Source organism: Stomoxys calcitrans, chromosome 3 (assembly GCF_963082655.1).
Source record: "Stomoxys calcitrans chromosome 3, idStoCalc2.1, whole genome shotgun sequence".
NCBI classification, from domain to species: Eukaryota; Metazoa; Arthropoda; class Insecta; order Diptera; family Muscidae; genus Stomoxys; species Stomoxys calcitrans.
In genome coordinates this window covers 115,012,552-115,027,183 of record NC_081554.1, presented here as the reverse complement: position 1 = coordinate 115,027,183, position 14,632 = coordinate 115,012,552, and the positions used below count along the sequence as shown (strand labels likewise).

At 38.8% G+C, this 14,632-nt stretch overlaps 1 protein-coding gene across 4 annotated transcripts in view; it reads right to left on the bottom strand.

The window, feature by feature from the left end:
- The window catches only part of LOC106081148 (ubiquitin carboxyl-terminal hydrolase CYLD), a 107,851-nt gene that overhangs the window by 86,378 nt on the left and 6,841 nt on the right, over positions 1-14,632 (bottom strand). For 3 of the 4 annotated variants that reach the window (XM_013242923.2, XM_013242924.2, XM_059364516.1), the window contains exon 3: positions 3,184-4,084. In XM_013242923.2, the coding sequence (XP_013098377.1) occupies positions 3,184-4,084 (901 nt within the window). The remainder of the gene's footprint in view (positions 1-3,183; positions 4,085-14,632) is intronic. The other variant, XM_059364517.1, reaches the window with a different exon arrangement.

The window sequence follows — 14,632 nt, the reverse complement described above, 5'->3', positions numbered from 1 at the left end:
AAGCACATTTTGAAGGTTTTGAAAGATTAGGATCGGCCTGAAAATAGTGTGTTGGCAAGCCGTACAAAATTCATCTCTATCTTTAACCACATGTCACCGCCGATGGGCCAATTCCTGCATATAGTAGCGACGACAAATTTCAAAAAAATACGTCAATCCAGATAACACGACTTCGGCATACGTTTCTAGTGGGGCTAATGCTGTCATCAGTTCCGTAGCGTTGATCTCAACCCTCCCGTCTGTCGGAGCAACAGTTCATAGCTTGATAATTTACAGCGTCAAACTTAAATCCAAATCAAAATAACATACAGCGGTCAAAAAAAGTATTCATCATTCAATGTTTTTTTTTTTAATAAGTCTACAAAAGACAATTGAAAAAAAAACATATTAAACTAATGATGCAGTAGTGCTTGTGTGATATATATATATGTGATATATGTTCGGCATACGTTTCTAGTGGGGCTAATGCTGTCATCAGTTCCGTAGCGTTGATCTCAACCCTCCCGTCTGTCGGAGCAACAGTTCATAGCTTGATAATTTACAGCGTCAAACTTAAATCCAAATCAAAATAACATACAGCGGTCAAAAAAAGTATTCATCATTCAATGTTTTTTTTTTTAATAAGTCTACAAAAGACAATTGGAAAAAAAACATATTAAACTAATGATGCAGTAGTGCTTGTGTGATATATATGTACACAATTTCATTGTTTTTAAAGAAAAAAATAGTATTTATTGGAACAAAAAGGGCCATTTTACAGCTGAACACAAAAAAATTAAACAAAAAAAGTATTCATCATTGCAAAAAACCAAAAAAATAAATAACATAATTTAAAAAAATTAATACTTTGTTATTCGACCACCGCGTCTTATAACTTCTTTTAAACGGTTTGACATCGATTGGACTAATTTAGCGGTTATATTTTGGTCTATATTAGTCCATTCCTCCATTATCACCTGTTGCATTTGACTCTTGCTCGAAAAATTGCGCGTTCTCAATTTGCGTTCGAGATGTTCCCAAAGATGTTCAATTGGGTTCAAGTTGGGACTTTGAGGAGGAGTTTTAATGACTTTGGGGCAGTTATACAGCATCCACATCTTGGTATTTAAAGCAGAATGTTTGGGGTCATTATCTTGATAATATTGAAAGTTATTACCAAGCCCAAGTTTTACAGCACTATCTTTTAAATTCCTCTTTAAAATGTCAATGTAATACTTATGATCCATTACTCCATTAATAATTTCAAGATTTCCCGCTCCTGAAGCCGCCATACACCCCCAAACCATTAAACCACCTCCACCATGTTTTACAGTAGCAACTGTGTTTCGTTCTTCAAGCTCTGTATTTGGTTTTCTGTACACTATGACCTTTCCATCGCACCCAAAAAGATTAAACTTGCTCTCGTCTGCAAAAATGACTGTTTTCCAAAATGATTCGGGCTGTTTTACATACATTTTTGCGAAGTTTAGCCTTTTCACTCGGTTTATTTTATTTATAAAGGGCTTCTTACGTGCAGTTCTTCCTCTGTAACTATGCCTTTTGAGTGTATTTCGAATTTTTTGTGTAGTAACTTCCTTCCCTAAATATTCCATAGTGTTTTTACGAAGAATGGTCGCATTTGTCTTCGGAGTTTTCTGAACTTGCCGCACTAGCCAACGCACATCTCCAACTGAAAGTGCTTTTGGTCGACCAGATCTTGGTTTATTGTCAACAGTTTTCGTTTCTGTCCACTTTCTGATGATGGATTGTATAGTAGATCGTGGTCTATTTAATATTTCACTGATAGTTTTTTGAGTTAAACCATTCCTGTGGTGTTTTATTATCAAAACTTTTACCTCATCAGAAACCTCGTTTTGCTTACGACCCATTTTGACAAAAACTATATTTTCAATGAAATTAAATATTTGCTGTCAAGGGCAAAGCCTCCTTTACTAAATAAAACAGAAAAGGGGGATTCCCAAATAATATTTGAATTTGACTTTGATGATAGCACATCAATGATGAATACTTTTTTTGTTCTGTTTTTGGTGTTATTATATAAAATTGCATTTTTTGCGCTAATTAATATTTTTTTTTTGAATTTATTTTAAAACATATTACGAAAAATAAACTATTGCATAAAACTGCATTATTTGTTTACTTTAAATTTTCTTCAAATACCCAAAATAAGTGAATTTATTATCAATTTTGCTAATGATGAATACTTTTTTTGACCGCTGTATTTGATTTTGAAGTTTTGCTACCACATTCTAATTCCTGCAGCCGTTGGATCAATATCTCTTGACGTGTCAAACCGCTTCTATTCTTCTTTGAGGGATTTCATTGTTGAAATGGCCTTTTTTTATTATTTGGTTCACAAACATCATCAATGTAATGCATTTCAGCCAGTTAGGTGTTTGTTCTCGTTTTTCTTTTTTGCAAGTGGATATGCACTAACAACTTTTTTTGTTGGTGGCTCCTACACATCGGGCTCTTGTGCTTCCTTTCTACAATATTTATTAAGGCCAAAACAGAATGAACGCACTGAGGAGCGTTGCGTTAAGAAATGCAACTGCAAAAGCATAACGCAAAAGTCAAACAGTTTAACGCCTAAGAGCACAGAATGACGCTCGATTTCGGTCGTCAACGTTAAAAGTTCTTCATCTTTAGTAGTATTTGTTTGCAGAGTTGCATTTTTCAATGCAACGCAACGCAAGGCGCTCATTCTGTTTTGGCCCTTATAGTTGCCTGTTTTAGCTGGTCAATAATAATATTTACGTTATTTCTCCCATGAGAGATATTGACCCAACGACTGCAGGAATTAGCTTGTGGTAGTCAAACTATAAAATACAATATTTCATTTCTATTTGGAATTGAGTTTGACGCTGCATGAACTTTAGGCCCGACAGACGGGGGGCTAGAGAGCAACACTACGCAACTGATGGTAGCATTAGCCACGCTAGAAACGTATGTCGAAGGCGTGTTGTCTGTGATCAAATGCATCTGTTGTCTGGCCATTTCTGGTGATATTCATTCGCATGGCCATGGTGAGCTCGACTCACTCACCTTTTGGGAGAAATAAGGTAAATATTCTTGTTTTATTTGGTATGCATTTTATCTTGCCGCATTTAAAATGGTTTCCTTAGCACCTTTGCTAGCTGCTACCCTAACTTGCCAAATTGAGTAAAAAAAAATAGTACTTACTCTGAATTTTCATATCACCACTTTTGTTTGGTCCACTCACATAGTCATTCATTTTCTTCGCATTACTGCTACTTGCAGCACCTATATGTGATAATGGATTTGATGATTTATTACGACTGCGTTTATATGTGCCGGTATTGCTACTGTCATTGCAACCACTACCTCCAGTTGACGATTGACGTGTTAGAGTAGAATTTTGATATTTTTGTTGATTTAGCATCGCAGCGGCATCGCCTGCCGTTTTTGGCCAATCACTACCTAACAACTCAACGAGATCAACATCTTGTGTTTTTTGCAATACTATTACTTCACCTTCGTTTCGCACGGACTCATCTATGTCTTTATTATCAATCACCACAATGTCGGGACCTCCGAACGCCAGCACATGCGATGGTTTAATTTGGTCCTTGCTGTTTTTATTTTTCAGTATGCCTGATTGAGGCTGTGTTTGTGTTTGAACAGTGTTTGTACTTTTCCGCTCTAAGCTTCTTTCATAATTTTCCACCTGTTTGCCATCTTCGCCACCAGCTGCCTGCGCCACAATTGACGATTCGCTTTTGGTATCCATTTCGTTTTTGCTTAAAAGTATGGCATCCCTTAAATTATCGTAGAACTGCGATGTCGATTCCTTTCCCTTTCCTTTTGTTGCTTTATTCCACTTTGGTGATGAGCTATTACTACCAATGCAGCCAGTCACACTGCTTGTTGGTCCAATCGCAGATTTTAATTTCTCAAATGTACCAGAAATAAATTCGCGCGCTGAGAATTTTTTCTGGACGTCCTTTGGAATGTTACAGATATAATTTGCTGTTGCAAAAATAGCCAGATGTGGTTCACATCCAATATATTCTTTAGAGAAGGGTATATTGTCAGCTTGTGGGGAGTTACCACTCTCAAGATGCTAAAATTAAACCAAATAGACCAAGATGTTAATCACAAACAAAAAAATCGCAATACTTTGCTAGAAGTATTCACAGTTCGGTAATAATTTCATGAATTAAACAATTTTCCAGTAAAAAATTATTTTGGCTTAAATAAAGCAAATAAATAAGTGCGGATGGGCCGAATCTTGGATTCCATGGACTCATATGTACGAGTACCCTCCAAACAGTTGGGGGTTAGTTTCCCACTCCCTCTCTGAATGTACACTTGTTAGGTGCTTTTTAAAGATAGTTTGCAGAGATTTCAGAGAGAGAGAGATTTAAAACAACAAATTACATTGTTCACTTAACCTTCTGTAGCACAGAGAGAGAGAGAGCATACGCCTCGCAATCGGGAGGTTGGCTGTTCAAAACCCAGTCGGTTTGAATCATTGCAGAAAAATCTTCGATCGACAAGAAAAGAGAAATAAATACAAACGATATTCGCATTAACAGCCGAAAAAACTTGATCGAATTTTAAACTTTTTGTAGTCCCTTTTTGGTCTATATATATATATATATATATATATCCCCAAGTGGCACGTTTTCTCCCGTGCCGAGAAACTAATAAGACTAAAAAATGATTTCGATGGTTTTCCACTTCCTTGAGTGCAGATTTAGTGACTCGTACGATAGAAAATGTTTGCAGGGTTCATATACCTTATCGACATTTGTTGAAATCAAATGAAAAAAATCGCAGCGGTGCATCGCAATTTGTGGTGTACCGTTAAATATTTGTTGTTGTTGTAGCAGTGTGTTATACACTGAGGCGGCAGCCCTTGCCGATAAAGAACTCCATCGGGTCAATCCCGTACGTACAACCGGCTACCATGGCATGTGAGGTGAGTCCATTACTTTTTATACCCTACACCACTACTGTGGTACAGGGTATTATAACTTAGTGAATTAGTTTGTAACACCCAAAAGGAAGAGAGATAGACCCATTGATAAGTATACCGATCGACTCAGAACCACTTTCTGATTCGATTTAGCTATGTCCATCTGTCTGTTTGTCTGTCCGTCTGTCCATATTAATTTGTGTACAAACTACAGGTCGCAATTTTCATTCGATCGTCTTCAAATTTGGTATGGGCATGTCTTTCAGCCTACAGACGAAGCCTATTAAAATTGGAAAAAAATCGGTTCAGATTTGGATATAGCTCCCATATATATGTTCGCCCGATTTGCGGTAATACTGCAATAAAATGGTCATTTATTAACCGATTTTCTCGATATTTGGTATAGGCGTGTTTTTCAGCCTAGAGACGAAGGCTATTGAAATTGGAAAAAATCGGTTCAGATTTGGATATTGCTGCGATATATATGTTCGTCCGATTTGCGGTAATACTGCAATAATATGGCCATTTGTAAACCGATTCTCTCGAAATTTTGCAGGAAGGCTTTTCTAATGACTCTCGACATTACTGGCCAATTTCATGGAAATCGTTTCAGTATTAGTTATAGCTCCCATATATATGTTCGTCAGATTTTGGGTAATTTGCAATAATGTTGTCATTTGTCAACCGTAGTTATTACAGTTTGAACATATTTTTGCTCGCCGAGGTCCATCAAAAATTGTTCAGAATTTGATATAGCTCCCACATTGTACTTATAGGGTAGCTGTAGGGTATTATACAGTCGGCACCGCCCGACTTTTACCCTTCCTTACTGGTTTTTTTTTATTGCGTTGGCATGTTTGTATCACTGAACCAGCAAAAATTGATAAATTGTGTAAACCAATTTAACTGTGGAACTAACCACATATACATTACGAATGTCGCGGCGCGGGATAGCTTTGAGAACCACACAGGCTGGAACATTGAAGTCCAATCTGTTTGTTGGTAGAATAATCTCCAGTGCATATCCGACTATTTGGAAAAGATCATAGATAATCCCAATCCCTAAATCGAATAGTGATTTTTGTCCGATTTCTATATTATGTTACCTCTTGAAAGTTTTCGAGAATATTTTGCATAAACAAATATCTCCATCATGTATCTTTGTTGCCCGATGGACAATCCGGATTTCGTGTCCATCATAGTTGCGCTAATGCATGAGTTAAAGTTTCGGTATCAATTTGAAGTGAAATTGATGATGGCAATGTTACTTTTCTCGTCCTACTAGTTCATTCAAAGGCTTTCGACTCTGTTGAGCATATCAAATTGGTTCATAGTAATCGTCAACAGTCAGTGTACGTAGGGGGTTCAATATGAAAGCCAATTTCAGTGCCCAAGGGAGTTCCACAAGGCTCAATAATTGGTGCGCTCTACGCAAACGATCTTCGTACCCACCTGGTCCACAGCCAAATCCTTATGTATGCTGATGACGTTTAGCTATTCCTTAGCGGCTCTGTTCATAATATTACCGAATGCGGTGAAAAACTCAACGAGGACCTGCCCTGTGTCTATGCGTGGGCTACATCAAATGGTTTATTTCTGAACTCCCACAAATCGAAAGTGATTGTTATTCACAAAAATAAAAGATTTAGATTGCGAGACCTGGATATCACTTTGAGACAACAGAAAATTGATATTGTGTCTAGTGCTTAGAACTTAGGTGTGGTTTTTAACAGTTCTTTAACTTGGCCAAATCATGTAAATGCTGTTGCCGGTCAGACATATGCAAATTCGAATTCTGTTAGCAAAGACATATCTAATTCCTGGTCTGATCTATGGGTGTGAACTTTTTCAAACTGCAATTCACTATGCCAACGAAAATCAACCTAGAACCAGAGCTCTACTATTCTTACATAAAATCATTTGGAAGCAAACACCAAAATACCTCTATGACAAATAAATATTTAAGGGGCGAGTTTCCTATCCCTTCTAGATCGGGATAGGAATCTTGCCCCTTTTAGAAGAAGGAGCTTAGTATCTGAATTGCAGTTTTATACGAGTACCATCGAGTACGTCTTTGGAATACTCTTCCGCACAATATCCAAAACATCAGCAATGCGTCAATTAAAACAAAAGTTCCATTTTTCTTCAAAATTAACTGCTTTCATTTTTCTTCTTTTAAACAATATTATCTTCTAACCTATTCTAAAGTTTATTTTAACTATTTCGCAAAATTCTAAAGTTTATTTTCTATAATGGTATTCGAAAATGTTTATTCCTTTAAAAATAGTTTTATTGGGTATCGGTAATATAGTAGTAATATAGTCGGCGTTGACAAATTTTTTCAACGGCTTGTGACTCTGTAATTGCATTCTTTCTTCTGTCAGTTATCAGCTGTTACTTTTAGCTTGCTTTCATAAAAAATGTGCGCGAAATTTTGTTTACATTTGTTTGTTTGGCGTCAATTTTAATATGGGTACCACATGTATTGAAAGAAATTCAACTAACAAACCGAATCAACGCTTGTAATATGCACCTTAAACGCAATGAATTCGATCCGTTTTTAAAACGAATCATAACTGGAGATGAAAAATGGATTGTTTACAACAACGTTAGTCGAAACCGATCATGGTCCAAGCATGGTGAACCAGCTCAAACCACTTCAAAGGCTGATATCCATTTTGAGCTGCTTCCAAGGAACCAAACGATTAATTCGGATGTTTACTGTCAGCAATTGGACAAATTGAATACAGCCATCAAGGAGAAGCGACCAGAATTGGTCAATCGTAAAGGTGTCATATTCCACCAGGACAACGCTAGACCGCACACATCTTTGGTCACTCGCCAAAAACTGAGTGAGCTTGGCTGGGAACTTTTGATGCATATAGCCCTGACCTTGCACCATCCATATAGCCCTGACCTTGCACCATCAGACTACCATTTATTTCGATCTTTGCAGAACTCCTTAAATGGTAAAACTTTCGGCAATGATGAGGCTATGAAATCGCACTTGGTTCAGTTTTTTGCAGATAAAGGCCAGAAGTTCTATGAGCGTGGAATACTAAATTTTCCAGGAAGATGGCAAAAGGTTATCGAACAAAATGGCAATTATATATATGATTAAAGTTCATTCTAAGTTTTATTAAAAATGCATTTACTTTCTTTTAAAAAAACCGCAATTACTTTTTAGGCAACCCAATATTGTTTCCTAAGAAGGATACATGACTGTTTGATAAACCTGCACTATTAAATAAAAAAAGTATGACAAGGCGAGTTATTGGCGCCTTTAAATAACCAATGGTCACCTTGTTCCCGCGGCGATTGGTCTTTTGGACCGGAACGACCACCATGTGGACCACCTCCACATGAAAATCTAGCTACGACAATAACAACGACAACAACGTGGGACTAAATATTTGTGTTTCGAATTGCCTCAATTAATTAACGCAAATCAACGCAACCGGTTGGTACAAAAACAAAAATGCTTTTACTTTCTATCGTGCAAGTCACTAAATCTGCACTCAAGGAAGTTGCAAACAATCCCTGGCGATATCATTATACCCTACACCACCACTGTGGTACAGGGTATTATCAATCCCATGGCAGCCGGTTGTACGTACCGGATTGACCCGATGAATTCCTTCATCGGCAAGGGCTGCCGCCTCAGTGTACCACACACTGCTACTACAACAACAACAACAGGGTATTATAGATTTGTGCATTTGTTTGCAACGCTAAGAAGGAGAAGAGCTAGGCCTATCGACAAGTATGCGGATCGGCTTAGAATCACTTCCTGATTCGATTTAGCTATGTCTGTCTGACCGCTTGTCTGTCTGTCTGTCCATGTTGTCCGATTTTCACAAAATTTTGCATAAGTCTCTTTTTGGTCCAAGGACGACCGCTATTGATTTTGAATTTGAATTGAAAATCAATCCAGGTTTAGATATAGCTCCCATATACAATATATCTTTCATCCGATGTGCCCTTTTAAAGCTGTAGGAGCCACAATTTTGGTCCGATCTTTACCAAATTTAGCATGACATGTTTCATGTGACGTCTAAATACGTGTTCATAATTTCATCAGAATCGGTTCAGATTTAGATATAGCTCCCATATATAACTTTCATCCGATTTGACCTATTAAGGCTGTAGAAGGCACAATTTTGGTCCGATCTTTTCCAAATTTGACACGAAGTGCTTTTTGTGACGTCCCATATGTGTGCAAAATTTCATCAGAATCGGTTCAGATTTAGATATAGCTCCCATATATAACATTCATCCGATTTGACCTATTAACGCTGTAGAAGGCACAATTTTGGTCCGATCTTTACCAAATTTGGCACGAAGTGCTTTTTTTGACGTCCTAGTATGTGTGCAAAAGTTCATCCCATATACAACTTTCATCCGATATGCCCTTTTAAGCTGTGATAGCCACAATTTTGGTCACATCCTTGCAACATTTTGCAAGAGGTGTTCTATTTGACGTCCCACTACATGCAAAAAATGTCATCCAAATCGAACCAGATTTAGGTTAAATTCCCATGTATATCTTTTAATCGTTTCGACTTTTAATAGTAGCTACAATTTTGGTCCGATCACCACAAAATTTTTCATGAGATGTTTTAATTGACATCCCAATACGTGTGCAAAATTGCATTGAAATCGAATCAGATTTAGATAAAATTCAAATATATATCATTTATGAGTTTCGACTTTTAAGGCTGTAGAAGCCACAATTTTCGTACCATCGTAAGAAAATCGTAGAAGATTCTATTCCATATGCAATATTAAAGTCTGACTAAATTTGGATATAAGTGCTATATATTAAAAGTTTTACGTATACTCGGCGGTGTAGGGTATTATATAATCGGCTCCGTCCGACTTTTGCCTTTTCTTATTGGTTTTTTACTCTAATTAGTGTCTCGGTACGGGAGAAAACGTGCCACTTGGCGATATATACCCATGAGCAACTAAATAGGGACTAAAACAAGTTTAAAATTCAATTATCAATTATCATTAATAAAAGTAAATATTTTTTTTCTCCCTAATGTTTTTTTTTTCATCTGTTAGAGTGTAGCTTATTTTTATTTCTCTTTCCAATTTATTTCTTTTTCAAATCGAGACTAATAGTCGAAGATTTTATTTACAATGATTCTCCCTGACTGGGATTTGAACAGCTAGCCTTACGATTGCGAGGCGTATGCTATCCTTCTGTGCTACACGCGTTTCTTCATTGCAGAAGGCAAAGTTAACATACATTCTCTTGTGTGGTGTTTTTTGAGTTAGCGCCCAAAACAACAACAAAAAATCTATTTTTAAATTAACAGGTGATTATGAGAAACTAATTAGCGAAACATGAATGATAGAAGTCCGATAGTAATGTATTTTGTTATTTAAAATCATGAAATCTCTACAAACTATCATACAGAAGGATCTAAAAAGTGACAATTCTGGGAGGGAGTGAGAAAGTCACTTCCAAATGTTTGGAGGGTTGGTTCGGACACTGATCCGTAGATGTCGCTTTCTAGCATACACCAATTCAAACTAACACCACAAACAGTTATGCTCATTTGTTTTCTTGTTTCGGCGTTTATTAAGTTTTTGAAGAAAACACTATAATTTTATTTTTAACACAAAAAAGTTTGAAAAATTAGTATTCAGAAAGAAAATCAAATATTAGAACAATCAAAAAGATGTTTGGGTAACTAAATGAGCGTTTAGATAGCAACACCGCAACATTATTCTCTTATTATTCTCCCCATACATTCGCATAGAGAAACCGACATGGACAGAACCGAAGTTAAAAGCGGTAGTACAAGAAGCATGAAAAATAAATTGTACGAATTCATGCGATCGCCATTCTTATCAAGGTGATGAGCATAACACCACATCAATTGCGGTATATCGCAAATGATGGACGGCACAGAATGGCTATGAACACCACAGGGGTTGAAACTGTGCCTATTCCGCATGCTTCTGGTCGGTGCCGCTATTGAAAAGAACCCGCGCCCTGGTTCTGTTCGGTTTGCCAGAACCGCCTCCATCATCGGTCGGTGTCGGAGAGGTGTAACCGGTGCATGGAGTGCGTGCATTTTCGATTATAGTCACACTGAATATGTTGCAAGGTGCTGTGCGAACATAGACAGCAGTGGGTCATCGCCTTCGGTGTCCTCGTCGTCTATGTGACCTTCCGACCTCTTCCGGGCGGTAATATGCTTAACAGCAGCATCCCAGCACGAATATTGCCAGAACTGTGCCGGGAAGTGTATCATCCTTGCAATTGTATTGCAATGGTCTGAGAGGCAAAATTGACGAGAAGAAGAACATGTTGGTTGCAACGATCCAGGAGACCGAGCTGGCCAACACCACAGTTATCACGGATACAATGTGCTACGTAAGGATCGCTTGAGGAATGGAGGTGAAGAATTAGCTTTCGTGATACACCATTCCGTGCAGTATAGACTAATTTTGCCTGCGCCTGGCGCTAGTGACACCTACATTAAATGTATAGGGATAGCAGTCAGGTCCGGTACTGCCGAGATAGAGCTATACAACGTGTATTGGTTGGTTATTGTGTCCCAATAAATGGCCAAGACCCGACATTAGTAGCCTGCTGTCCGGTCATAATTCTAGGAGACTTTTATGCGCATCACATTTCATGACATTTGAAACGAGCAGATTGAAGGCTCCACGTTATGCGCGGTAAATGAGAATGCCCCAACTAGGATACCGAGGAGGTGCAGTAGCTCGCCAAACATTTCCATTGTATCCTCTCCTGAGTGACGTATCCCGGCTAGCCTCATTTCTTTGGGATCAAACCACCTCCCCATAATACTCACCATAAACTGACCACCCAACTTCATAACCTCTGGGCGCCGGACGTTTATCAATCAGAAGAACGCCGGTTGGGTCAGCTTCAGAGAGGACACCAATCGCCGCTTCAATGAACTGACACCCACCTCAAATGAGCTAGTTGTCGAGAGGAAATTCCGAGACTTCACTAACGCAGCTGCCGCACCCGTCGCAGGCAGTGGTCCTCGCATACGAGCGTGATGGGATTCGTTGCATGAACCCCACTAACCCCAGAATCAGCGAACTGGATCCGAAAATAAACATAGTAGACAACGAGCATAAGCGGAATTTGTGGCTGAAACACTTGGAGCAATATAACTTAGATACCGGTGTAGGGAATCTATGGTCTGTTAAGTCACTCTCGAAGTACTGTTAAGTCACTCTCGAACCCCGGTAGAAAGGATGACAGGACCTCAGTCACTCTTGGTGACGTAACTGTGACTGATCCCAAGAGAAGTATCAGGTTGTTCCACCCTCAATTAATTGAGCATACCGAGAGTGACAGGACTAGAAGCAGAGCCATTCGTAGCAACCGTGGTCTTCGTGCCTTTGCACAGCCTTCACAATTAACCTTGGACGAAGTTACGAATGTCATCCATGACGCCCCGACGGAATTTCTACACTGATGCTGAAGTATCTGCATCTACCTGGAGCCGAGTACCTTACAACTGTCCTCAACTTGTTTTTGGCCATTCTTAGAGTACCCGATGTCTAGAAGATGGGCAGATTTATCTCGCTTCTGAAGCCTGGAAAGGACCCGAGCAAGGGGAGTCGTACAGACCGATCTCCCTTGTCCCACCAGAAGCCAAGACGCTTAAGCAAATACTAAGCATAAGCATGGGCTTCGAAGACTGCATAGCACAACAACTACTTTGCATATCATCACCGCACACACTGGCGTGGCTTCAAGCAGCCCAGCCATGTGATAGGACAGTCCTCGTGACACTGGACCTATCAAAAGCGTTCGACACGATCATTCATGCGAAACTATTTGATGACATCGCCAATACGTCTCTCCAGCCAGGTCTGAAACTCTAAGTCGCTTATAATCTGTGTGGTGACCAGCCTTTGTGGAATTTAGGGATAAGAAGTCGAAACACCTTAGGGTGAAACAGGCAGTGTTTAACCTCTACCTTACCTCCAGACAGCAGAAATCGTATCATATGCGGATGATTGTTCGATCACGGCATCAGGCCCCCACCCATTGACGACATCTGCGATGGGTTGAACGTCTACCTCAACGAACTCACTACAAATACGCGTGAGGTGAATAATGAGCTGAATGTGAAGGTTGATGGAAAAATGATTCCGACCATCAAGTGTCCCAAAATATTTGGCGTCACATTTGACAGCTCTTTTACATTCTCCCCACTTGCCACAGCAATTTGCAATAAAGTCATACTATTGAGGAAACGCCGTGCGTCAAATTGGCCCACATTCGTCTTCCTCGTGAACAGGCAGATTTCAGTCTTCTAAGAGTAAACATTTAGACCTTTAGGTTTAGCCCGTATCGTATGCCATCTGCAAGACACTTTCGGCCCTTCTGCATAGCTGGTTCGGATCCTTACCCCTTTGCAGTATTATAAATCCCTACTCAGTCAGCATTCGTAATAGTTTATTTATGGTGGTCACCCATAGGAGTGGCAAAAAATGTTTAATCTTGAAGTAATTACAAAATTCCCATGAAATCAATAACTTCTTTTCATTCTTTTTATGATTGTGGGATTTATTTTTGATTTTTTAGTTTATTATTAGTAACGCTGGGATGGGCAAAAATTGAAACTTCTAGGAGCCGTAGAAGACTAATCGGGATTTGGAAGCTAAATCAGCTTACAGACAGATTTAGAAAATACTTGTCATGGATGTTGGAAGCAGTGTTGCCACACAAGAAAATTATTGCCTACCAAAATTCAAGAAAAATCCAACCAAACTCAACCAAAACCAAATGTTCTATAAGCCAAAAATGCGGTATATGTTTTTATACCCGCCACCGGAGACAAGGCCATTTTACCATTCCATTTGAAACACATCAATTTATACATTTTCAACGTTAAAAATGATTTAATACTGTCGTTTCGTTCTAATTATGTCCGTCCTGCTGTTTGCTAAAATCACTCCATAGCCTTACGTTCAATGATGATATATCTTGATATAGCACCCCTCATACCCGACTTAAATGTTTGAGCGCAGAAATGCGCTTTGCTACCAAATTGCGCCGTCACAGTGAGTTGCATTCACCCCTCAGGCCTGGCCTTTTGTCCGATTAATTTACCGAATTTACGAAATTTTAAAGAGATCCCTTAACACCCGTACCAGTTACAGTCTATATTATATTTAACTTACCAACTTTTACCCAATGTTAAAGCAGTGAGACCACTTGTAACAGTATTTGGTCCCTCGACATCCATGGTTTTGTTCTGAACTCTTAACGAAAACGCCGAAGCGACAAGAAGTAAATTAATTTTGAGTAATCCCCTGCGATTTTTTCAGTAATTAACTTGGTATCAATATGTTGGAAAAACCCATCAAAAATTGAGGTCAGCTTACCAACCTACCAAGAGGATAAAAACCTGCCAATATTGGAAGGAAACTACCAAAAGCAGCAGCACTAGTTGGAAGTCATAACATCACATTCCGTGCAAACTTTCAGTCAATTCGGATTAGGGGTTAAGTTGCCAAATCGGGAGATCAGTTCATATGAGAGCTATATCAGGTTAATGACCGATTAAGCTCCCAATAACCGGCCTTTGGTACGGTTATTCGAAGTTCCCAAAGTAAAATTGCACAGAAACATGTGTATACCATGGGAGTAATGTAGTTGAGTAGAAATAAATGCTGCCA